The following is a 23,863-nucleotide window of genomic DNA, read 5'->3' as shown; positions in this document are numbered from 1 at the left end:
GAGACAGGTGCCTCCTGAGGCAGACTGAAGATCCAAAGTGCCAGGTCAAACTTGGGATCAGGTTGTTGCTGTGATGCCTGAAGCAAGGGCGTGAGGCTGGGTGAGGTGGTGGTGAAGAAGGCCTGGAGAGCAGACTGGAGGTGAGAACTGACCACCCAGATATTGAGATCTTGCTGATCAGCCCCGTAACAGGCAGAAAATACCTTCCAGAGCAGAGTGTGCTATTCCTGAAAGGCTGACAGCGAGCACTGTGTGCTGGGGGAGAGGAGAACAGGGCAAGGAGGTACTTATCTTGAAGAAGGTTATTATGGAAGGTGGTGGAGACAGTAGAGGGCACCAGGTGTAAGGAGCATCCCAGAGCGAAGATGGTGCAAGCAACCAGTTGGTAGGAAGGTTTGGGGCTGTAGCAGATGTTGCCTGTGACTGGTGTTGATGCTAAAGATGAGGCAAAGCCTGGGCAGCGAGAGAGCAGCTGGTGGCAAAGCGAAGAGGCAGAGGGAGAGGATAACACTGAGCAAAGTCTCCATGTTGTTCTGTGTTGTGATCTGAACGCTGGTGGCTTCCAGATGTTTTCCTGCTGGTGCCAGCAAGGCTCCTGCACGTGTTGTCCCATTCTGCCGACGTGAGCGGCATTACCCCATCCAGCCCTCGCTGTCCTCTGGGTCCAAGACCTCTTTTGACTGGGATTATAAACACTTTTTCCTTTAGGGCTTCTCCTTTCTGTGAAGGTGGGTGGAACTGTGCAGAGGCTTGAAAAGGGATGGTCGCCGAAGACGCCGGGGTTGCGGGGGAGATGCAAAGAGAGAAGAAGGACGGATGCGTTTGAAGTAGCTCAGCTCAAGCTCGAAGCGTGAATAATATTTCCCATTTTGAAACAAACGGCCTCTGAAGCTGTTCCCTTCCTGTCCAGACAGCCGTCGGAATGCAGGGCAGGCGGAACGAGTCGTGCCGCGGTGTTCCCGAGCCAGCAGCGGAGGCAGGCGGCTGGGAGCCGGCTCACGGGGACGCCTGGGCTTGCCGGGAACAAGGCAGCAGCAGGGCCAGGGGGTGAAGAAAATCACACATCTGGGAGGGGAAGAGGAATGCTTTTGCCTTGCTGGGAAGAGATGGGATGAGGAAGGGCGCTGGGGTTGTCAGCCTGGCCCTGCAGCCAAAAGAAACCTCGGAGTCGGATCGTAACACGCAGGTGGGCCAAGACTGCGGGTGCAAAGCGCCGGCATCAGGCTGCCGGGTTGCAGCGAATGAAGCTGGATGAGGCTGGCTTGCGTGGAAAGGAAGCTCCACCAACAGGCTCTGCATATCACACCGGCTGTCCAAGCGTTTCCAGACCCTAAAGGGACGCTGCTGTGCCAAGCAGAGCCTGCTTCCATGGTGATGTCTGCGAGAGCGGGCACCCTCGAGCCTTGGGACTCGTTCATGTTGATCCCTGTTGGGAATTAAAACTTTTATGATGCTGTGTGTTGTACGTGGTAGGGTGTTCATCCTGCCAAAATGAGAAACACCAACTGTTTTCAGTAGGATCAGTCCTCCAGCTTTAGAAAATCACCCAGGGTTTCATGTTATTTATTTATGCGGTCTCCAGATCTGCTTAGGAAAGTCTGTGTGCCCCATCCTGCTCCGGAGCACTCATGTAGTGACTTCCTGTGAAGGGTGCACACCCACACGGACAGCAGGTAGAGGTGGAGCTGCTGGAAGTGGCATCTGAACAGGGACATAAACGACACAGGTGATCTGAAGATGGTGGTGGTCTAAACACCTTGCATGGGCAACCCTAAATTTAAACAGGTTTTTTTTAAAAAAAACAAAACAAAACAACAAACCCCGTGTATTTTCAGAGCTCTGACTGTCCTAAATGTTGGATTTAGTGAGAATCGCTGAATTGAAGGGACTTAGACCACCATTTGTGTGACCTCATCCTGTAATTTCTTGCAGAATGGGGCTAGCTGATGCAACAGCCATCTTTCATCTTAGTTTAATCCATTTTCGACTCCCACGTGCGATTCTTTTTTACCTTCAGCAGCCACAAGCATCCGTTGAACCAGGACGTCGCCCCTGGGGCTGGCTTTCCTTAGGTTGGCTTCTGGGGCTTTTTCATAACTTTCATGTTCATCAGTGAGGAGATTTGGGGAATTTAATCCTTTTTTTAATACGAGTAAAATTCTGTTCCTTTCGCAGTTGAAAAGCACGATCGGAAGAATGAGAGGGAAGATAGTGACAACAGTGACATCTCATTAAAAGTAGCCTCGGTTTTGCCAGGACTTCGCTATGCCTTACAGAAAACCACCAGTTCTGCCTGGGGGGACGCCGTCGCTACGAGCGTATGCATCAAACAGCACTTCCAGGAGTATGCAAAGCTTGATCAAAATCTACAGCCCACCTCTGGCCAAGCCAGCCAAGTTCTCCTTTCTTCTCCCCTCTCGCCAACCGAGGATGAATGTACTAATCCCTTCAAGAAACACTCGGCGCAGTCCTTCTCCCAGCTGCAGCGTTACCTCTCCGATCCCAGCAGCTATACTCTGGAAATGTCGGCTGCCTTAGGATGTCTGACTGGTGCTGTTCAGTCTCTTCGCTGCGATGCAGAGGCTGACTGTAAAGTGGACTTCTCTTCAGCTCTGCCACCGGACCCTACTCCTCCCAACACCGCAATGGAAAAAAAAGTCAGAAGTGGAAACCCAAAGCGCGCAGTGAGGCTGGACCAGAGTGGTGAAGGGGCCACGAAAGATGTCAACTCGGCCAGCAAGCCGTGGGTGCAGCAGAGCAGGAGAAAATCCAGCCGAGCTGTTGTGACCAGCACCAGGAAGAAATGGTCACCCCTCAAGATGCAAATGCATCCGATGGGGGACAGCGGCAGGAACAGGAGAGCAACCAAGAAGAAAAAAATCAACATAACTTTCTCTTTTCCTAAAAAGCCAGGGCTCACGGCCAATCCCAATGAGCCCATGCTCAAATTAGCCAATTTGCAGTTTCCACACAGAAGGAAAAGAGGTAAGTGGGTCTGACTTTCCTCTTACTTCTCCGGAGTATCCAGCTGGGATACTGAAGGTTCACTAGGAGCCATGTCCCCTTGCCGTCTTCCCAGGTGCCCAGAGCAGACACCTCCTGAGAGCATCCAGATAGGTCTGTGGTGACATCTCCACACTCTCATTCAACCTGGGAAGGAGCCCAGGGCTATGACAGAGGATTTCCGTGAAGGTGCCTGAAAGCCCAAGCAGTGATCCATGCTGTTTCCTTCCTTTGCATCCCTTGGCCATGGGCTGTCGCTGGCTCAGGCAAGGAGCTGGTGCCAGAACCGTGGTCATTACAGGCTGCCTAGGTAACCACCTACCCTACATGGTCACGTTGTGGCTTCCTGAGAGTCAACTTTCCTGCTGTGCCCTTGAGGAAATGAGAAGTGTGACACTGATCACACCCAAGTTACTCTTCTGAAAGCTGGTAGCTGGCCTGAGCTGCTCATGAGAGGTGTCTCAGGGGCAGAAATTGTCCCCTGAAGGTTCTTCTCTCACTGCCGAGGATAGGCTGAGACTGTCCTGTTGAGCCAGCCTGAGCTTCCACCTGATTTGGAGAGACTCAAAGTGCGTTGAGATGAATCTCAACCTTGGTGATGAAAAGTGGCCGAAAACATCCAGAGGAACCTCTCCTGGTGTTTACGTACATCACCAGTAGCGACAGTGACTGGAAAGGGGCTGTCATGCAGCACAGGAGGTGGCACAGTGTCTGCCCGCTGTGGGCTGGAGGCAGCTCCGATTCACAGTCCTTCAAGCTCCGTCCTGGGACACGTTGCCTCAGGCCCGAGTGACGTTGCTGATGGATCTGAGAGAGGTTCTGGCATGCCTCTTGGAGAAGTCAGTAAGTACCCTCAGGGTCCAAGTGTGCCAGGAAGGCATTAGGGTGACTTACCGCCAGAGAACACCTATTCTAGGTCAGGAAGGCAGGCTTTTAATGAGCTTAAGAGGTGATGTTTAATTTTTAATAACTGCTTACTGATCACTCGCATCATTAATCAACCTGTTTGTAAGATCAAATGCGTCAATCAAGTCATGGGAGCCTGTGCTGCTGCTGCCAGCCACTTCTAGAGCAGCCATCCTTAACTGGATGTTTTGCAGTTGCCCCTTTGGAATGTGAATATGTCTCAAACCAAATCAAACGCCCTCCCTTTTCCATGCCTCAGGTGCAGAGGTCCTGTCTGCAGAATTTGTGCACAAAACACAGTCCGAACCTGTCCAGAATGAAACCTCAGCTCCCGATGATCCTGGCTTGGAAACAAAGAGACCAAAGACGCTGAAGAACTCCAACATCAAAAAGGTTCCTGTTGCTGAGACCAACACGAAGCCAGTGAAAAGTAAGATGCTAAAAAGCGTGGCTAACAGCCCGTGGAAACCTCAAGCCAAAAAGCCAGCAGAAAGTGGTAAGAGCGCTGTTCCCTGTGGAAATCTTTCCTTTAAAAGCTGAACCACCAAGCATCACGGTCAGGTTGTGACCAGATGGTAGGAACGACACGTTCAGTCGCAGCCTTACAACATTCAGTGCTGAGGGTCTGGACTGGGGTCTGAGTGCTGCTGCCCCACAGCCTGCAGGCTCCCAGTTTCATACTGGTAGTGTAATATATGAAGGCAAGTGGGAAAATGACCGTTACAGGATGTCCAGACCCCACAGGGTCTCTTCTGAGTCGTTTCCTAAGCCCGTGAGTTTGCAAACTGCTGTTTAAAAAACACAGTTTAAAATCTCTAGTTTAGGGATAGTTTAAAAAGCCTGACTTTTAACTGCTGAGCTCTGAAACTGTGGTGAGGCAGCTCCTGGCCGGAGCGTTACAACCTCTGCCTGGAGTCAGCGTCCACCGGGATTTTCCGTCCGTGGCGTTGTGAATCCCGTCCTTTTTAAAAGAGTCGGAATTGTCGCAGCCAGACCGCAGCGGATTTGAGAGGCAGCGTGGGCAGCCCAGGAGTGCAGAGTCTGCAGGTGCTGGCCAGGAGTCTGCTGTTAAACTGGGAACCAGTATTTCGGTGCCAAAATAAATGGCGGAACAGGAGAGTCATTTTCTGTTAATTTGTCGTGTTTTCTCACACTCAAGCTTTGATGTCCTTTTTCAGATCTGTCTCTGGTCTTTCTTTTTTCCCCTTCCTGAGGGAGGTGGAGGCTTTGAAGTTTAGCTGCCTCGGCTCAACTTATCCATTTTTCCTGGTCTTTTTTTTGCCACGTGTTCCTGAAACGCGGCACTTTTCATCGGCGTGTTTGTATCAAACGCCACCTCGTGTTGCCCTCATCACATGGGGCTTCCTGGAGTGGATCTGGCCAGTGCTCTTGCAAGGGGCCAGTATCCCAGGGTCCAGGATCTGCCAAAAATGCAAAACAAGTGTTCAGCAGTAAGAAATACTCAATTTATACGTCTTGCTGTGCAGTTCTCAGGGAAATTAAATGTAACGTGTCGGACTTTAGCACAAATGTGATCTAACAAGGTTTTACTTGAAGGGAGATTTTTGTGCTGGTTTGTAGTAGAAGGCATTAACCTTGTTTAGTGACTTCATACTGGTTTTATGACTATGGGCCTTGAGCCGTGGCGAGGGGTGTTTTTAACACTGAAAACTAAATCAACACTTGTTTGCTGTGCTCTGGGTGCCCCCAGGTTTCTGCCTGCTGCTCAGGGGCAGGGTGTGCTCTTGAGAGCATGTGCAGTGGGAAGCATGAGGACAGGTTGGGTTTCTTATGTGTTTTAGGGTTTTTTTTTTTTGTAATTGTGGGTTATTGAAAGCATAGCGTAGGGTTTATCTGTGAAGATTGCAAATACTCAAACCAGGAGAAAATTTAAAGCAAAATAAAAAGGATTAAGGAGACACTTAAATCTTTGGTTGTATTTAAGCGGCTGAACTGCCCTGTGCACAGAGGTCAAGAGAAATTTTGTTCACTCTGGATGCTGTGCCTTTTATTTCTGAGAATAAACCCCTTCCTGAAGCCGCTTAGATTCCCAGCTCTGGATCATTTAGTAGCTGCCATGGCCTGCATGACCGTGGAGATGGAGTTTTTTAAGTATGCAGGTTCCACGTTGGAGAGACACTTTTTCCTGCCAAACTGAAAGCCTGCTTTGACCCCTTCTCGAGGCAGAGCTGTGTGGCCTTCATTTATTCTCTGACTTTTTTTTTTTTTTCTCATGCAGAGTCGAAGGAGCCGTTCTCTGTCCTCCCAAGTGAAGTTTCTTCCCAGTGCCACGGAGCAGATAGCCAAAGGAGTGACACTTACCAAGGCGAGGTTGCTGATCACAGTTTTGATCTGAAGGGGAACAACTATGAGTCCCACGCCTTGAACTTGCTGGCTGATCTGGCTCTGGGTTCTTGTATTCCTTCGTTTATCCCCAGGGACTGCGGGACGATCGCCGCGTCCTGCAGCCCCGCTGGTGACTCTGCAAAGGAGCAGCAGAGTCATGGCAAGCACAGACCCTTGCGCGTTGCATCCGACCACGAATACCACAGGGTAGACAAGCTTGCAAAGGGACCCTCCTCTCCTAGCAGAGCATCGCCCCACCAGAAGCTTCCTCCTGCTGAAAAAATAGACTTAAATGACTTGGCCTCTGTTCCCAGGGAGAAAAGCCCTGGGATTTTCAGCAAGAAGAACAGCATGAGCCCCAGCCCTTCAAAACCCCATGTATTGCCTCCAAGAGAGACTCAAGAAGCTGCCGAGGTGAACAAGCACTACTTCATCTCTGCCGAGCACTCGTACGCCTCGCAGATGCCTGAGCACTCAAAGAAACACGTGTATCCCAGGGGTACCCCTTACCCTGCGCCAGCACCCTCCAGAAATGGGACCAGGAACACCCGAGCAGGACCCCTGGTTGGGAAGGTCCTGCCTTTCCGCCACCAGCAGAACAGCACCCACTCGCAGCGTCCCTTCGAGGCCGTGGTGATGAGGCGCAGGAGCAGCCTGCTCTCCCCCAGGCTGAAGGAGGACTTTGCCAAGTCCCACACGGTGAACGTCAGTGGTGAGTCCGTGAGGGTGACGTGCCGTTGGGAGGCAGAGTATCTCTTCAATTTGGACAGCAGATACACCAGCGATGCCCTGGTGAAAACGGTCATCCGCGCCCTGCACGGGTAAGTCAGTCTGGAAGGACATCCGCAGGGGACGCCTCTTGCTGGGTGTCTGGAGTGCTTTTGGAAGGCACTTGCTTTGCTCTTTTTTTGCTTTGCTTTACATGATAAGTCCCCTTTTCCTCATGCTCAGATGCCCAGTTTTGTGGTGTTAAAGCTGGTGTGTGTTCCCTCTGGAGGAGGACTTGGGTGACAAATTGGACTGGCAGCCCAGAAAGCCAGTCGTATCCTGGGCTGCATCGAAAGCAGCGTGGGCAGCAGGTCAGGAGAGGTGATTTTATCCCTCTCCTCCGCTCTCCTGAGTCCCCTCTGCAGTGCTGCGTTCAGCTCTGGGGTCCTCAGTACAGCAAAGACATGGAGTTGTTGGAGCAGGTCCAGAGGAGGCCACAAAGATGATCGGAGGGCTGGAGCACCTCTGCTGTGAGGACAGGCTGAGAGGGTTGAGGTTATTCAGCCTGGAGAAGAGAAGGCTCCGGGGAGATCTTATTATGGCTTTTCAATACATAAAGGGGCTTACAGGAATGACAGAGAAAGAGTTTTTACCGTGGTGTGTAGAGACAGGACACGGGACAATGATTTTAAACTGAGAGAGGGTAGGTTTGGTTTGGACATAAGGAAGAATGTTTTATGCCAAGGGTGGTGAGACACTGGAACAGGGAAGTTGTGGATGCCCCATCATTGGAAGTGATCAAGGTCAGGTCAGAGGGGGCTTTGAGAAACCTGATCTAGTGGAAGGTGTCCCTGGTATCTTCTGCTATGGCAAGCGGGGATTGGACTAGATGATCTTTAAAGGTCCCTCCTAACCCAAACCTTTCTGTGATTCCTGCGGCTCTGCAGCTAGAATTGGTGCCTAGAGCCATGAGCAGAAGTCCTCCTTTGCAGCCAGGAGTTTCTCCTTTTTTCAACAAGCTGGAAACTGCCTCAAGTGATCCGTGTCCGCAGCTGGGCGTTTGCAGCCCCCCTGCACTGGGGCTGAGCCCCGTGAGGACCCAGCAGATGGGTTACCTTCTGCTAGTCAACTGGAGGGAGGATGAAGACATTTCAGGCTGTGTTTGCTTTCCCTTCCAGGCCCTGGGACCCTGATCTACCCGACGACGTGGAAGAGATGAAGCTGATAGTTCATATGTGGGTGGCTCTCTTCTACAGCAAACCCAGCAAACTCCTGAGCAGCACGAGGGAGGTGGTGGAGCACAGCAACCCCGAGAAGTACGTCTCAATAAACAGCACTGGGGACTTTCTTGAGCTGAGTGATGATGGTGAGGACTGTTTCGGATTGGAGACATGCCCTGCAGACTCTCGGTCAGACCCTGACCAGACTCCCAGCAGCTCTCTGGATCGCCGTACATATGGCCAGGGACCTTTCCTCCCCGAGGAGAGCCCTGCAGACTCTCAGACTGATGCTGATGGAACTCCTGGTGTTGTTGATAGTACAGTATCATCTTCTTCAGAGGAGCTGCCCTGTGGGGAGGAAGAACCTTCCTCCACAAGCTGCCCCGAGAGCCTTTCCCTCACTGAACATGCTGATGAGAGCCTGGCTGTGGCAGACGGGCAGCCAGCAGTCGCTCCTGAGGAGTGTGTGCGTGACATCTCGACCATCGCTGCGGTAAGAGCCTGGGGTTTGGGTGATACGAGTCTGTAGGGTGTGCAGCTATTTGCAAAAAGCAATTTTGCTTTTATAGGAGTAGCATCTTCTGAGAGGAGTGGAGCAGATGTGCTTGTGGGCTCTCTTACAGCCAGGTAGTGGGGATCCCCAAAGCAGGACAGGGAAAGGAAACGTCCCCCAGCATTTAGCTGCTCCAAGTGACTACCACGCAGACATGCTCAGAGTCTCCATAAAAAAGCAGCTTTCAGGCCTCAGTCTGGGTTTGGATGTCCTCTTCGACTGAGCTGGCATCCCCGGGCTCTGGCACAAGCAGTGGCTATCCCTGTCCAAGGGAGCAAGGCCTCGACGTGGACGCTCTCCAAGGGGGAGGAATCCCAAAGAACTAGAGCGGTTGAAGTTTTGAGCTCGGCGTCTGTTCCTGGCTTCAGCTGCGAGCCGTGTGAGCTCGGATGAGGTCTCAGACCTGCGCCTAACCGAGGGAGGAGAGGAACCACAACTGCTCCAGACCAGGGCTCAAAATCCTGCCTGTCTCCTGCAGACAGCTGCGTTTCCCTGCCCATGGCCGCAGCAGCCCGGACGTGGCAGGAGACACGGCACAGCCTTTCCTCTGCTGGTTTGGGAAAGCTGAGGTTTGCTGGCTTGGAGAGGTTTCCCCCCCAGGGATGGCAGTGCAGTGCTTTGCAACGTTTCCTTCCCCTCTCTGGTCAAGTTAGTTAATATTCCATTCTGGGTTGGGTTTGTTATGTTAATCTTTACAGTTTCTACGATCTGCAGATGGTCAGGAGTGAAGGTACTTGGGTAAATATAAACCACGGGTGTCTTCAAGCCTGAATTCTTGAACTAAAATAATCCCTTTAAAACGTCTGCTCTGAACAAACGGGCGGCTGCCATAAGGCTGCAAGTGTTTTCATAGAATCATGGAATGGTTTGGGTTGGAAGGGACCTCAACGATCATCCAGTTCCAACCCCCCTGCCATGGGCAGGGACACCCTCCACTACACCGGGTTGCCCAAAGCCCCATCCAACCTGGCCTTGAACACTTCCAGGGATGGGGCAGCCACAGCTTCTCTGGGCAACCTGTGCCAGTGCCTCACCACCCTCAGAGGGAAAAATGTCTTCCTTAGATCTCATCTAAATCTCCCCTCTTTCAGTTTAAAGCCATTGCCCTTTGTCCTATCACTACACACCCTTGTAAAAAGTCCCTCTCCAGCTCCTTTTGCATGAAGGAAAGATATCCTGGTGGTTTTTTTACCATTTGGGCTTAGTGCTGTGGAGCAGGCAGAAGTGTTTTGGGGGGACATGTGGGCTCACTGTCCATAGTGTCCATATAGTGACAGACAAACTCGGTAGAGATAAGAGGATGCTGCTGTGTACCTTACCTCTGGGCACCGGCTGATGGCCCCTGCAGAGTTTGGCCCGTTTTTTAAGCCATTTCATGAAATAAAGGAGGTAGAAAGTCTCAAAACCTTTCCCTGGCTGTCTGCAGGACTCTGCTGTCCGGCTGCAGTGGGGATGGTAGTAGCTCATGTGGGGGAAGGATTCAACTTGGACTCGTTTTAAAGACAAACTCAAACTAATTTCCCCACTTGCTGTGGGGCTGGTCATACTCACAAAGTTCGAGCATTTAAAATATCCACGTCCTCCTGCATGGATGTCTCAGCTCCTGTGCTTGCCTCCCTTGAAGATTAACCTCTAAATTGTGTTGTTTCAGGAGGAGCTGCCCAAGGAAGGGCTGCCGGACGCTGCAGTCACCCCCAGCCCTTCCCATGAGCTTGGCAGTGCCAGCAAGCCACCAGCTGCGCTGGGCAGGGAAAACCCGTGCAACCAAGCCCCAAATTCCAGTACAGCTCCCCGGAGTGATGAACCGAGGGCACTGCATGGATGTGGAGAGCAACAGGAGGGCAAATGGGCAGCAGAAGACAGAGAGAGCAGGGGAGATGCTGGGCACTGTACGGAGGTTGAAGAGGGCGGCGGGGCCACCAGCGATGGACCGCAACGTGCCTGTGATTCGATGCCCTTAGAAGCGTGTCCCAAGACTGCAAAGCTTGATGGAGCCAGTGGGGAAGGGAGAGGATCTCAAGACCCCTTCGGACATCCAGAAAAAAAGGAGGAAGAAGGAAAAAAAGAGAAAGATGACTCTGAATATGAAAGCACAGTCCTGGGGCTTGTTGATTTAGCATTTTGTGAAAGCGATGATGCCGACATGGAGCATGAACACAGCGAGCAGAAGCAAGTGAATTCAGCATGTCCGAAGGATTTTGGCATTCCTGGAGAGGGCCCTGTGCCCAGCCCTGCTGCCTTAACGTCCCCCTGCCCCAGCAGATCAACACCAGTGCTGTCAGATGGGACTAGGACTGAGACTGGCCCTCAGGGGCTTCCTGGTGAGATGGCACCAAGCCTGGACACGCTGCAGGAGCCCTGGGAAGCTCTGGCCACCCCAGATGCAGAGACAAACGGTGTTGGTTTGGCACACACAGCTAATCCAGCCAGTGTGGAGTCACCTCGTGGCAGCGGGTTGATGCTGCCGTCACCATCTGATCCGAGGCTTGTCTGTGGGGCACAGCCAGACAGCGTTACAGGCAACTCGGGACCTGCTGGAGAGACGCTTGGGAACGGCCTGGAGCAGAAAGACAAGGACCGTGCGCCCTCTGCAGAAAGGTGGGCGCTGGCTGGGAGCACAGCTGCCAGCACAGCTGGCTGCGGGTCACTGCGCGGCCAGGGACCGTCACTAACCTTGTCTCCCAACTCCAGCTCTGCCTGCCTGGCATCTCTTGATGGAGCCACAGATCCCGAGGCTGCTCCAGAGGACCAGGAGGCCGTGGCAAGCACCCAGTCTCCATCACAGAGTGACCTGGGAGGAAGCAGCTGCCTTTATCAGAGGTGTGGAGGTGATGTTTGTGCTGACCTCACCCTGCTGAGCACTGGTGAATCAAACCAAGAAGAGAAGAAGGTTTTGGTGGAAGAGCAGTGTAGCAGCCCCTCTGCCAACCAGACAGATGTGCTGGATGAGTCCTTGGGAGTAGGTTGTGGCCAGGGCTTCACCTCCGACTGTACAGCCTTAGCAGGTGACTCTGAAGCTGGGAAGAGTGATGATGGGTGCCCCGGTGCAGAGAATTCCCCCAAGAGTGACAAAACAAGCACAGCCATGGTGGCTAACACACTGCAGGAGCTAGAGACCTCTCTTCATCACCTCCTGGGATCAGAGCCCTCCTCCTTGGTGAGAGAGGGGATGTCTGCCATGAAGGAGCACCCCAGGCAGCAGCGGAACTCCCTGGGTGGCCTGTCCTCACCTGCCCACAGAGGCTCAGCTCCTGCTTCTCCCCCCCAGCAGGATCCTCTCCCCCGTGGTGGAGGCACAGACCTTCACCACCACGTGTTAGAGCAAAGCGAGCAGGGGCCAGTCCTGTGCCAACACGGGCAGTGCTGTGAGCAAATGGGTGCCGCAGAGGTGAGTGTGGCTACCGAGAGCCCAGATGGCTCCTTAAAGCCCAGATGTACAGAAGAGGTGAAAAAAGACCCGGATCTGTGCTATGCAGAGCCAGCAGAGAGCTCCCTCGCGGATGTACTTGTGCCAGGTGACCCAGGATCGATGCCACCTTCTCCACGGGGTCACAAGGCAGGTCTGCGTAGCACGGAGCTGGACTCAGTCCTCGATGTGCACCCCAGGATGCTCTTTCCTGGGAGGAGTCCAGCTCCAGACGGTGCCCCATGGTCCTGCTGCGTGGGCACCTGCCCTAGGTGTGCCAGCCCTGGGAGCCAAGCAGCAGATGCGGTAGGCAGCCACGAAGAGGAACCCATCCTGCCTGAGGATTTGGAAGGAGGAAGCAATGTCCCTCTTGCCAGTCCTGCATCTTTTTCTGCCGGGGAGTTGCTTCTGCCACTGTGCCAGCCCCAGTCCGTGCGCAGCCAGGGCGAGCACGAGGCCGAGGGATCCGACGCGTTTGCCAGCATGGAGGTGGGAGAGGGAGAAATCCCGACTCTTACCTTCCCGCTGTGGCCGTTACGCGCGCACAGGGAGCTCTCCGGAGAAAGCCTGGAGCTTAGCGATGCTGAGGAGATCTCAGACACGCTCCCGAGGGCACAGCAGCTTCCCAGCAAAGAAAGACGCACGGACTTGACCTTCGAAGATCTGTTGGAGACTTTCTCCGGCGATTCAGACCGGGAGTGTTCAGAGGGAACTTCACAGTCCCTGCTGACACCCAGGGGTTCCTACAGCACGAGGTCCGCGGATGCCGCAGGCACAAGGACTATCCGTGACTCCCCCTCCCCGAGCTCGGAGGGGTGCAGCGAGGACTGGGGCTCGCCGGGTGTGGGGGGCTGCCCACGGGCCAAGCACGGCTGGCCCATCGGCCCGGGGGAGGCCAGAAGTGGGCACGTTCCTCCGTACATCAATATTAGGGACAGCCAGGGGATCACCAAGGACTACCGGAACTTTGTGATCACTAAGAAGTGTCAGGAGAGGATGGGAAATCTGCAGCCTTGGAAGAGGCGCAGCCGCTGCGCGGGACAGTCTCATCTGTTCAGGTCACTGATGGGGACTTGGAGGGGTTTTGAGGAAATCACTCAGCACACTTTGGACATGGAGTGTCTCCGTTTCCATTATAAGCTAAAACAAATCCTAAGGAGTGGGAAACCACCTTTTTCTACCTCCAAAAGCATCTTCCCAAAAGACTTTCCTCCCCAGATGGTATCTGAGACGTTGCCTGTGCGAGAAGCTCCTGTCCCGCTCTCCCCGCGGAGCAGGAGCCCTTTGCAGGTGACGCTCCTGCCCTCGGACGCGCGGCTGAGCGGGCTCGGCTGGCACCGGCGAAGCGACTGGCACGGGGACCTGTGGACCTCGTGGGAGGAGACCCTCTGCCACAAGAGGAGCAGGAGCAGATCCCAAGCCACGAGCCAGGGCCACGCGGCTCCCTTCCATCTCAGCAAGCTCAGATACGACCATGAGCCGAAGGACTCCGGCGGGGACATCGCCCTCATCCTCGACGAGTACGCGGAGTTCAAGAGGGTGATGCTGAGCAGGGCTGGCACGGGGAGTGAGGGTGGAGGGCTGGTCCCGGCGCACGGAGAGGTCACTGGCAAGCGGACGTGCACGTCCCTCTCTGGCAGGATGGCCACCTTCGAGGAGATGATCGTGGACCTGTGCAGCACGCTGCGTTTCCGCCTGCGCAGCATAGCCAAGGAGGCCTGCGGCCGTCCCGGCATGTTCTACCTGGTGGAAACGAGCAAGGACCCTTTCTTTGCAAGAGTGAAGGTAATGGGGACGGGTGGTGCTGGGGTGGGAGCTGAGGGCAGCAGGAGCAAGGCAAGCTTGGTCAACCCGGCACAGGTGGCATTTGGTTCTCTGAAGCCAGGAGCTGCCTCTGCCATTTCATCTTGGCTCTCGCTGCCAGAAATTAGGATCATAGAATCATTTAGGTTGGAAAAGATCCGTAAGATCATCGAGTCCACCCGTTAACCTAACCTTGCCAAGTCCACCACTAGACCATGTCTCTCAGTACCACGTCTACACAGCTTTTAAATCCCTCCAGGGGTGGTGACTCCACCACTTCCCTGGGCAGCCTGTTCCGATGCTGACAATCTTTTCAGTGAATAAATTTTTCCTCATACACAATCTAAACCTCTCCTGGCACAACTTGAGGCCATTTTCTTCTTGTCCTGTTGCTTGAACATGCCTCGGGCCAAAACAGATCGGAGTTCATGCAGGAGCAGCCCAAACTCAACCCCCACAAGGTGGCTTTTAACCCCATGCAATGCTACAGGCTTGGGGAAGAGCGGCTGGAAAGCTGCCTGGCAGAAAAGGACCTGGGGGTGTTGGTCGACTGAATATGAGCCAGCAGTGTGCCCAGGTGGCCAAGAAGGCCAAGAACATCCTGGCTTGTATCAGCAATAGTGTGGCCAGCAGGACTAGGGCAGTGATTGTCTCCTTGTACTCATAGAATCATAGAATCACAGAATGGTTTGGGTTGGAAGGGACCTCAAAGACCATCCAGTTCCAACCCCCCTGCCATGGGCAGGGACACCCTCCACTACACCAGGTTGCCCAAAGCCTCATCCAGCCTGGCCTTGAACACTTCCAGGCGTGGGGCATCTACAACTTCTCTGGGCAACCTGTGCCAGTGCCTCACCACCCTCAGAGTGAAAAATTTCTTCGTTATATCCAATCTGAATCTCCCCTCTTTCAGTTTAAAGCCATTGCCCCTGGTGAGGCCACACCTCGAATCCTGTGTTCAGGTTTGGGCCCCTCGCTACAAGAAAGACCTTGAGGTGCTAGAGTGTGTCCAAAGAAGGACAACGAAGCTGATGAAGGGTCTAGAACACGTCTTACTAGGAGTGGCTGAGGGATCTGGGGGTGTTTAGCCTGGAGAAAAGGGGGCTCAAGGGAGACCTTATCACTCTTTACAACTCCCTGAAAGGAGGTTGTAGCGAGGTGGGGGTCGGTCTCTCCTCCCAAGTACCAAGTGATAGGACAAGAGGAAACAGCCTCAGGTTGCACCAGGGGAGATTTAGATTGGATATTACAAAAATTTCTTCAGTGAAAGGGTTGTCAGGCATTGGAACAGGCTGCCCAGGGAAATGGTGGAGTCACCATCCCTGGAGGGATTTAAAAGACATGCAGATGTGGTGCTGAGGGACAGGGTTTAGTGTTGGACTTGGCAGTTGTCGTGGTTTTTGGACTGAGGGTCGAGACAAGAACCGAAAAGGGAGCACCCACCAACCATGGTCTCGGGCAAAACATGACTCAGGCTTTCTTAATAAAACAAAACAATTTATTAACAGTTACTAAACAAAAGACAAAAGGGAACGAAACCGGTTACTTGAGAGGAGAAAGAGAAAACAAGGCCCGATCTTAAAACAACACCTCCCCACCCCCTATTTTCCTTTCGTTCCTGGCTCTGCCTTCCCCCCAGCGGCGCAGGGAGACAGGGAATGGGGGAGTAGAGGTCAGTTCATCCATGTTGTTCACTGCCGCTCCTTTCTTAAAGGAGGAGGAGTCTTTACACCATTTTTCCCTTGCTTCGGTGGATCCCCTACTCACAAAGAAAAAGTCCCCAAACTTTTCCAAAGTAAGTCCTGCCCGCAGGATTGCAATCCTCCCCATGGATCGCACCAGTTCGGGCTTTACCAGTCTCGGCCTCTTAGGGAGCTGCTGCCACTCGCGTCGGCGTGGGTCGTCCCACGGTCTCCAGATGCCTCCACGACCTCGTCGTGCATTCCATGCCCCATTATCAACAGTACCTGGTCGCGCATCCCCTGCTCCACGACCTCTCCTGGGCTCAGGCATCTCCTTCCCGACGTGGGTTTCTCCACAGGCCGCGAGTGGGTCGCTGCTCCGCCGAGTACACCCTGGCTGCAGGGGGGCCGCCTGCCATCTCACACCGATTGCAAGGGAAGCCTCAGCTCCAGTACACCTCCTCCTGGTCCATCTTTGCTGACCCGGTCGTTGTGGTTGTCTTCTCTTAGATATTAATCCTCTCTGGGGAAGCTCGGCCCGGCGGGCACCCCGGGAGTGGGGCGCTTACCGAGTCCCCCATGCGGCTCCCCCGGCGCCATCTTGAGCACATGGCGCCGGCCCGGGCCCGAGCGGCCGCTCGGCCCGGGAGCCGGGAGCGAGGGCAGCGCCCTCCTGCTCTCTCCTCGCTCCTGAGCAAAAAGCCCTTTCCCGCCCCTTTGTCCCAACTTAAATAGGGCAATTCGCAGAGGCGCCGCCTTGGCTCAACCTCCCCCGGGGGGATGGGACTCCGATCTGGTGGCACAGGGAGCAAATCCCCTCCCCTGCCACCAGAACACCCCCCCCCACACATCAAACTATCACAGCAGTGTTGGGTTAACGGTTGGACTTGATGATCTTAAAGGTCTCTACCACCCTAAATGGTTCTGAGGTGGCTTTTGCCTGAGCTCTCATTAAAGGGTTGGAAACTCAGGGAGGGTGGTTGCCTGGGAGGATTTGCTGCTCCAGAGTAACAGAGAGGCCCAGGGCATGGGCTCTATGGCCCAGGCTCTGTGAATCTAGGGTACAGTGAGGTGCTCGAGGTGGTTTTCTAGAAGGTTTTTGCTGACAAAGGTAAATGCTTCTTCCCCTTTTGGCTGAAGCCCCAGCCTGGAGTGTGCAGCACCTTTGACAGAGGGACACCACGGGCTGCCCTTGACACCAGGGTGCCTGGCTGAGGTCGCTGTCTCGTTCCTCTCTCCTTGTCCCCAGACACGTGTGTGCCAGGAGCGCGGCGCTGCTGTTATGAAGATGTTCTCATAGATTCATAGATTCATAGATTTCTAGGTTGGAAAAGACCTTAGAGATCATCGAGTCCAACCGTCCCTAATCCCCATTAAACCATATCCCTAAGTAGATCATCCACCCTATTCTTAAACACATCCAGGGATGGGGACTCAACCACCTCCCTGGGCAGCCTATTCCAGTGGCTGACAACCCTTTCAGAGAAGAAATACTCCATACAAACCTTCTCACATGGTTTCTGTTTCAGACCTTGCTGAAGGAAGATGGCCATGTGGAGGTCGAGCCCCTGAGCTTCTGCGAAGCAAAACACCCGGGCACCGACAGGCTGCTCGTCGTCATCAGGAACGAGGACATTTCCTCGCACATCCACAACGTAAGGCCTCAGTCCGTCCTTTTTTTTTTTTCTAACAGCTAGTTTTTAATGTCAGGATCCATTTTAAAGGTTTTTAAATTTTACACTCTACATAGCTGTAGATCAGCTGTTGGTCTCTGTGGATACGCTGTTCTCTCCACTGAAAGAACAGTGCTTCATGAAGAGCTCTTAAAAACAAATATTTCAAAAACATGACGAGACCAAGCTGGGTGGTGTGGTGGACACGCTGGAGGGAAGGGATGCCATCCAGAGGGACCTTGACAGGCTGGAGAGATGAGCCTGTGAGAACCTCATGGAGTTCAACAAGGCCAAGTGCAAGGTCCTGCACGTGGGTCAAGGCAATCCCAAGCACAAGTACAGGCTGGGCGGAGAATGGATTGAGAGCAGCCCTGAGGAAAAGGACTTGGGAGTGCTGGTGGGTGAGAAGCTCAACATGAGCCGGCACTGTGCGCTGGCAGCCCAGCAAGCCAACTGTGTCCTGGGCTGCACCCAGAGCAGCGTGGGCAGCAGGTCAGGGAGGGGATTCTGCCCCTCTGCTCTGCTCTCCTGAGACCCTCCTGCAGTGCTGCCTTCAGCTCTGGGGTCTCCCACACAAGAAGGACATGGAGCTGCTGGAGCGGGGCCAGAGGAGGCCACAGAGATGATCCGAGGGCTGGAGCACCTCTGCCCTGAAGACAGCTGGGAGAGTTGGGGCTGTTCAGCCTGGAGAAGCGAAGGCTCCAGGGTGATCTTATTGCAGCCTTCCAGTGCCTAAAGGGGCTACAGGAAAGCTGGAGAGGGACTTTTTACAAGGGCGTGGAGTGACAGGACAAAGGGCAATGGCTTTAAACTGAAAGAGGGGAGATTTCGATTGGATCTAAGGAAGAAATTTTTCCCTCTGGGAGTGGTGAGGCACTGGCACAGGTTGCCCAGAGAAGCTGAGGCTGCCCCATCCCTGGAAGTGTTCCAGGCCAGGTTGGATGGGGCTTTGGGCAACCTGGTGTAGTGGAGGGTGTCCCTGCCCATGGCAGGGGGGTTGGAACTGGATGATCTTTGAGGTCCCTTCCAACCCAAACCATTCTGTGATTCTGTGAAGCCTGTCAGTTCTGCTTTTCTTCTGTCTTTGTTTTTGATCACTGAATGACATCTCTTGGAGTAGCCCAGCTCAAAGGAGTCAGACTGGGCGTATGTTGTGTAACGGGGCGGTTCAGCCAGGCTTTGGCTCGTGGGCTCCGGTGAATGTTGCACAGACTGACCCGCCTGTAACTCCCTGTATTGCTGTCCGCGGCGTTGGGGTCAGGCTGTGGACACACGAGCATCAGGGTGATGTAGAAGAGGATGGGGTGGGCTCCCCGAGTCTCCCAGGGGTCGTCTCCCTGAGTCTCCCAGGAGCAGGTGTGAGTTGCAGAGAAGCGCAAACGCTGTGGAAACGCAGCTGGTGTGCCCAAAAGCGTGTCTGCTTCGAGCAGGTCCCGTGCTTGCTGAAGCTGAAGCACTCTCCTGGTGTGGTATTCGCTGGAGTGGACAGCCCAGAAGACTTAATGAGTCGCACGTACCAGGAGCTGTTTCAGACCGGTGGCTTCGTGGTGTCGGACGAGGACGTGTTGGAAACGGTAACGCTGGGTGAGTCTCGCTGCAGCCTCTCGCTTGGATGCAAACACGCAGTTGGCTCCCAGCCTTGTCCGCTGGTTTGCCAACACCTTCCAAAAACTTGCCGTCGGCATCCTTGGCTCCCGCTTTAGTGGGGGCAATTGTTCCCCTCTGCTTGACACTTGAGACCACGTCTGGATGGTGGGTCACAGTCAGGGCTCCCAAAAACATCTCAGTATGATGGGAGGCCACCAAGATGGTCAGGGGCTGGAGCAGGGGTGGTACAAGGAGGAGGGAGGACAAAAGGGAGACTTTGGTGCTGTCTCTGGCTCACTAATGGGAAGGAGCAGAGAAAATGGAGCCGCACTTCTCCTGGAGATGCGCAGTGGTGGGACAAGAGGTGACAGGGACGAGTTGCAAGTGTGTTCAGACACCAGGACAGGTTGTGAATCTTCATCCCCGAAGGTATTCAAACCTCACCTTGACCAAGCCCTGAGAAACCTCAGGTGGCCCAACTTCAAGCAGGGGTCAGGCCAGAGACCCCCAGACATCCCTTTCCACCCTTGGTTACCCTCAGGCTCTTGCTGTCTCCCCAGGCCAACTGACGGGTGTGGTGAAGGTGCTGGAGAGGCTGAACAGAAGTGGGAGATGGAAGTGGCTCCTTCACTACAAGGAGAGCAAGAAGCTCAGAGAAGATGTCAGGTAACGTCTCTGTGGTGGCAGCTCCATTGTCCCTGCTGTCCTTGTCACCGCAGCAAGGACATACCCTGGTGGAGGGTGGTGTCCCATTCAGTGCAGGGGCACAGAGTGAGTTCGGTGCCTCTGGGTGGGTTTTGGCCTCTTGCCAAATGAATTTGAAGACTTTTGTTTAACAGGGGCGTACACTTCGCTGGGTGAAAAACTGGCCAGATGGCCAGGCCCAGAGAGTTGTGGTGAATGGAGTTAAATCCAGTTGGTGACCAGTGACAAGTGGTGTTCTTCAGTGTTGGGGCCAGTTCTGTTTAATACCCTTATTCGTGATCTGGACGAGGGGATCAAGTGCACCCTCAGGAAGTTGGAAGACGACACCAAGATGGGTGGGAGTGTTGAGGGCAGGAAGGCTCTACAGAGGGATCTGGACAGGCTGGATCCATGGGCCGAGGGCCGTTGTCTGAGGTTCAACATGGCTGAGGGCCGGGTCCTGCTCTTGGGTCACCACAACCCCAAGCAAGGCTGGAGGCTTGGGGAAGAGTGGCTGGAAAGCTGCCCAGTGGAAAAGGCCCAGGGAGTGTTGGTCAACTGCCGGCTGAATATGAGCCAGCAGTGTGCCCAGGTGGCCAAGAAGGCCAACAGCGTCCTGGCTTGTATCAGCAATAGTGTGGCCAGCAGGACTGGGGCAGTGATCGTCCCCCTGTACTCGGGGGAACCTCGAGACCTCGAAGAAGACCTCGAATCCTGTGTTCAGTTTTGGGCCCCTCACTACAAGAAAGACCTTGAGTGCTGGAGCGTGTCCAGAGAAGGGCAACGGAGCTGGTGAAGGGTCTGGAGCACGAGTGTTATAGGAGCAGCTGAGGGAACTGGGGATGTTCAGCCTGGAGAAAAGGGGGCTGAGGGGAGACCTTCTTGCTCTCTACAACTACCTGAAAGGAGGTTGTAGCGAGGTGGGGGTTGGTCTCTCCTCCCAAGTACCAAGTGATAGGACAAGAGGAAATGGCCTCAAGTTGCACCAGGGGAGGTTTAGATTGGAAATTAGGAAAAATTTCTTCCCCGAAAGGGTTGTCAGGCATTGGAACAGGCTGCCCAGGGAAGTGGTGGAGTCACCATCCCTGGAGAGATTTAAAAGATGTGTAGATGTGGTGCTGGGGACAGGGTTTAGTGGTGGACTTGGCAGTGCCAGGTTAAGGTTGAATTTGATCTTAAAGGTCTTTTCCAACCTAAATGATCCTGTGATTCCATAAGAACTTTTCCTATCAGTGCACGGCGTGTGCCTCAAGTCTGGACTTGCTGGAGGTCGGCATTTGAGTGCTGTTGAGTGAAGTGCAATAGGTTTTTTTTACACCTATGTAAGATGGAGCAGCAGGACATGGGACCTGGAGAGGATCAGATGGCCTGAAACGTTGTGTCTTGCACGTGATCCCGGATGAGGCAGAGCCCTGGCAGCTGCTTCTTGCACCCCGCTGCGTCTCCATCCGGCAGTCCCCCCCTCTCTTTGGCAGAGATGCCCTCGGCGAGCGTCGCAGCCTGCAAGAGGCTTGAGGAAAGGGCACAAATTTTATTTGAGGAGCTTCCCACTCCAAAAGCTGCCTCTGCAAACTGAGCTTCCTTCCCACCAGCTCACCCAGCTCCTGCACAGGCACACACTGGGAGCTCGGGGTACCTTCCCAGGCCTCCCTCTGCCCCACCATCCCTTTGCTCGCTCTTCTTCTGTCCTGTCACGTGTGGGGTTTGGAGGAGTGATAAGGAGCTCTGAGTACGTCACGTGAAGAGGAACTGGGATGTCTTGGGAAGTGCATAAAATGAAACCCTGCTGGGAAAGGCAGAACTCCTGTTGCTGTTTGCTGCTTATTCCAGTTTATTTGCAACAACACGTGTTTAAATGATGCAATTTGAAAAAGAGAAGTGGGACGATGAAAGCTGTCCCTGGAAACGTCCTGCTGTTACCACATTCAGAAAACGCTCCCAAAACCGGGGAGAAATCTTGGATCCTCTCCACGCTCAGCCTTCACGGGGACAGTGCAAACCGTCGGTGTAAGATGCAGGTTTTGGCCCTCGAGCGGTGGCAGGAGCGCAGGGCCGGGTGTTCCGTCGCGGTTTGTGGGATGAGGACTCGGATGCTGCCGAGGAGCGAGTGTTTTCCTTGTTCTCCATCAATGGCACTCACGTAGCATCTCCTGACTCCGTTGTGGTGGGGTAACGAACCCCGGTGGGTCTGTGGGAGCTGCCTGGAGCAAGGGGTCGTTTTGTTTTCCTGCTCCATGCGTGATCCATGCGGTGACTCTTGTTCCTGCCATCTCCGTGTAGCGCAGGGTACCAAGCGTAAAAGCACCCATGAGGCTGGAAAAAACACCCATGGGGAAAGGCAGGTCCCATCACACCTGCTCGTTCCCGGGGAGGGGAGACAGGGGAGAAGCCCCTCACCACTTCCCCTTGCCCCTCTCCCAGCAGGGTGGACGCAAACGCCCGCAAGAAGCACTTGATCCTCAAATCGTGCCAAGGAACGGATCTCATCGAGGTGCTGCACTACCACACCTGCGATTCCGGGTCGGCCCCCACATCCGAGTACGTCAGGTGCTTGTTGGACCTGCAGGTTCGGCACGTCAGCGCCAGGTTCGCCGTGTATCTCACAGGTACGGACGGGCTCCGGGTGCTGCTGCCCTCAGCCCCCATGACCACCATCTTACATTGCCCTGGGAGGTGCTGGAGGAGGGACAAGAAACACCCATTTGCTCCCATTCCCACCCCATTTGCTCCCGTTTCTGCTGGCATCACGGGTAAGGTGCGAGTTGATTCATTGCAAGTCTGCAGTGAAAGGCAAAACGAACGGATTTTTTGGAGCTCTGGGAATTTTTCGAGCCTGCGGACGGCTCTACGTCACACTCTAATTCTGGGCTTGCTGGGCTGAGGCTGTTTGCAGAGCAGCGCCGTTAATCTGCTCGCGTTCACGAAACCGAAGGACTGCAGTGGGATCTGGGAATGTTTGGACTGCAGTGGGATTTGGGAATGTTTCCTGTAGGTTTCAAACCAGCCTCGTTTACCTGTTTGCTTCTTCCTCTGCAGAAAAACCCAGCGGCAGCAGGGAGGTCCTTGAAAGCAAGGGAATCCTCGTGGCCGACGTCAACACCTTCCTTGGGATGGTGCAGGAAGTGGCTGCCCCGTTTAGAAGAAGCTACTGGTAAGGGGGGGGAGGTCAGGATTGTCCCCTAAAAGTCCGGGAGCAGCTCCTGGGTTGTCTGTGGGGTCGCAGGGAGGGAGCTGGGGTCCAGCTGCTCGCGCAGCAGAGCAAGGACCTTCCTCACGCACCGGCTGCAGGATCTGCCCCGGCTTTGACGATGCCCTGCGAGGGCCCGTGCTTGGCATCACCAGCAACCAGAAACACACCAGCACTTCCCCTGGGGAAGCTCTGCAGGACGCGGGCACTGCCCGGAGCGACGAGGGGAGCGCAGCAATAACCCGTGCCCTGTCTCTTGTGTTGCAGGTGATGAAGCGAAGCCGTGGCGCAGGCTCTTCCCCTGGCCCTGCGGTGCCAGTTTGGGCATCCTGGTCCTCTGCAGGATGTCCCAGTGGGTTTTGGGTGCGGCGCACGGGAGCCGGGCGCAGAGAGGTGGCAGGAAAAGGTCAGCTCCGGTTCTGTACATAAGGAATTATTTAATGATGGCCAATCCACGTGCTCTGGGGGATTTAGTCCCTGCCATCGAGTTACATATAGAACAGAGGTTATTTTATCGTTACACAGTTTTAAATTATTGGAGCGTTCTTCCAAGCGATTAGTGCAGCTGGCATTGGAAGAAATAGGAAAATAAAAAACAAAAATTAAAAAAAAAGCCGTTTACTTGAAGGTGGGGAGCGATACGAGTCCACGCTAATAAACATGTTTTCCACGTGGCTGTTGCCGTGCCCACTGTCCACGAGCCCCTGGCGTGGGTGGGCACGCAGAAGGCGTGTTAGGGAGTGTGGTCCGTGTGCCAGCGAGCCCACAGCCGGCCGCTCCGTGCCCCGGAGCGCTCCCCTCGCCCCTGTTGGCTCCTGGTACCGTTGCACTGCTGGGACTCCACTGGCAGACAGTAACGACCTTCGTAAGATACAGGGGGGCTGTGGGGGACACGGTTGTCCTTTTGTGTTTGGTTTTTTAAATAAAAGACCACAGGAACGCTGTGTGCCGGCTGACTTTGTACAGAGTTTGATTAACAAAACCTAAACCACTGGTCTCACACCCTGCTGCACCCTGGAAAGGTCTCACACCCTGCTTAGCACTCAGCCTCTCCCAGCAGCTCTCCCAGCTTGATCAGGAAAGATCAGGAATCACCTTTGTTCTG

General features: G+C 54.2%; 1 protein-coding gene across 1 annotated transcript in view; it reads left to right on the top strand.

Moving 5' to 3' along the window:
* TASOR2 (transcription activation suppressor family member 2) overlaps positions 1-22,726 on the top strand; it is a 48,735-nt gene extending 26,009 nt beyond the window's left edge. Inside the window, exons 14-25 of the mRNA XM_086609850.1 lie at positions 2,176-2,985; positions 4,169-4,405; positions 6,149-7,076; positions 8,142-8,676; positions 10,388-10,957; positions 11,300-12,985; positions 13,037-13,927; positions 17,157-17,282; positions 18,731-18,884; positions 19,448-19,553; positions 21,996-22,177; positions 22,608-22,726. Of these exons, the coding sequence (XP_086465976.1) occupies positions 2,176-2,985; positions 4,169-4,405; positions 6,149-7,076; positions 8,142-8,676; positions 10,388-10,957; positions 11,300-12,985; positions 13,037-13,927; positions 17,157-17,282; positions 18,731-18,884; positions 19,448-19,553; positions 21,996-22,177; positions 22,608-22,726 (6,344 nt within the window). The remainder of the gene's footprint in view (positions 1-2,175; positions 2,986-4,168; positions 4,406-6,148; positions 7,077-8,141; positions 8,677-10,387; positions 10,958-11,299; positions 12,986-13,036; positions 13,928-17,156; positions 17,283-18,730; positions 18,885-19,447; positions 19,554-21,995; positions 22,178-22,607) is intronic.
* The last annotated feature ends 1,137 nt before the right edge of the window (positions 22,727-23,863 follow it).

Source organism: Tauraco erythrolophus, chromosome 4, assembly GCF_009769465.1.
Source record: "Tauraco erythrolophus isolate bTauEry1 chromosome 4, bTauEry1.pri, whole genome shotgun sequence".
Classification (NCBI taxonomy): domain Eukaryota; kingdom Metazoa; phylum Chordata; class Aves; order Musophagiformes; family Musophagidae; genus Tauraco; species Tauraco erythrolophus.
Note: the sequence above shows the minus strand (reverse complement) of the source record. Positions and strands in the feature narration are given on the sequence as shown.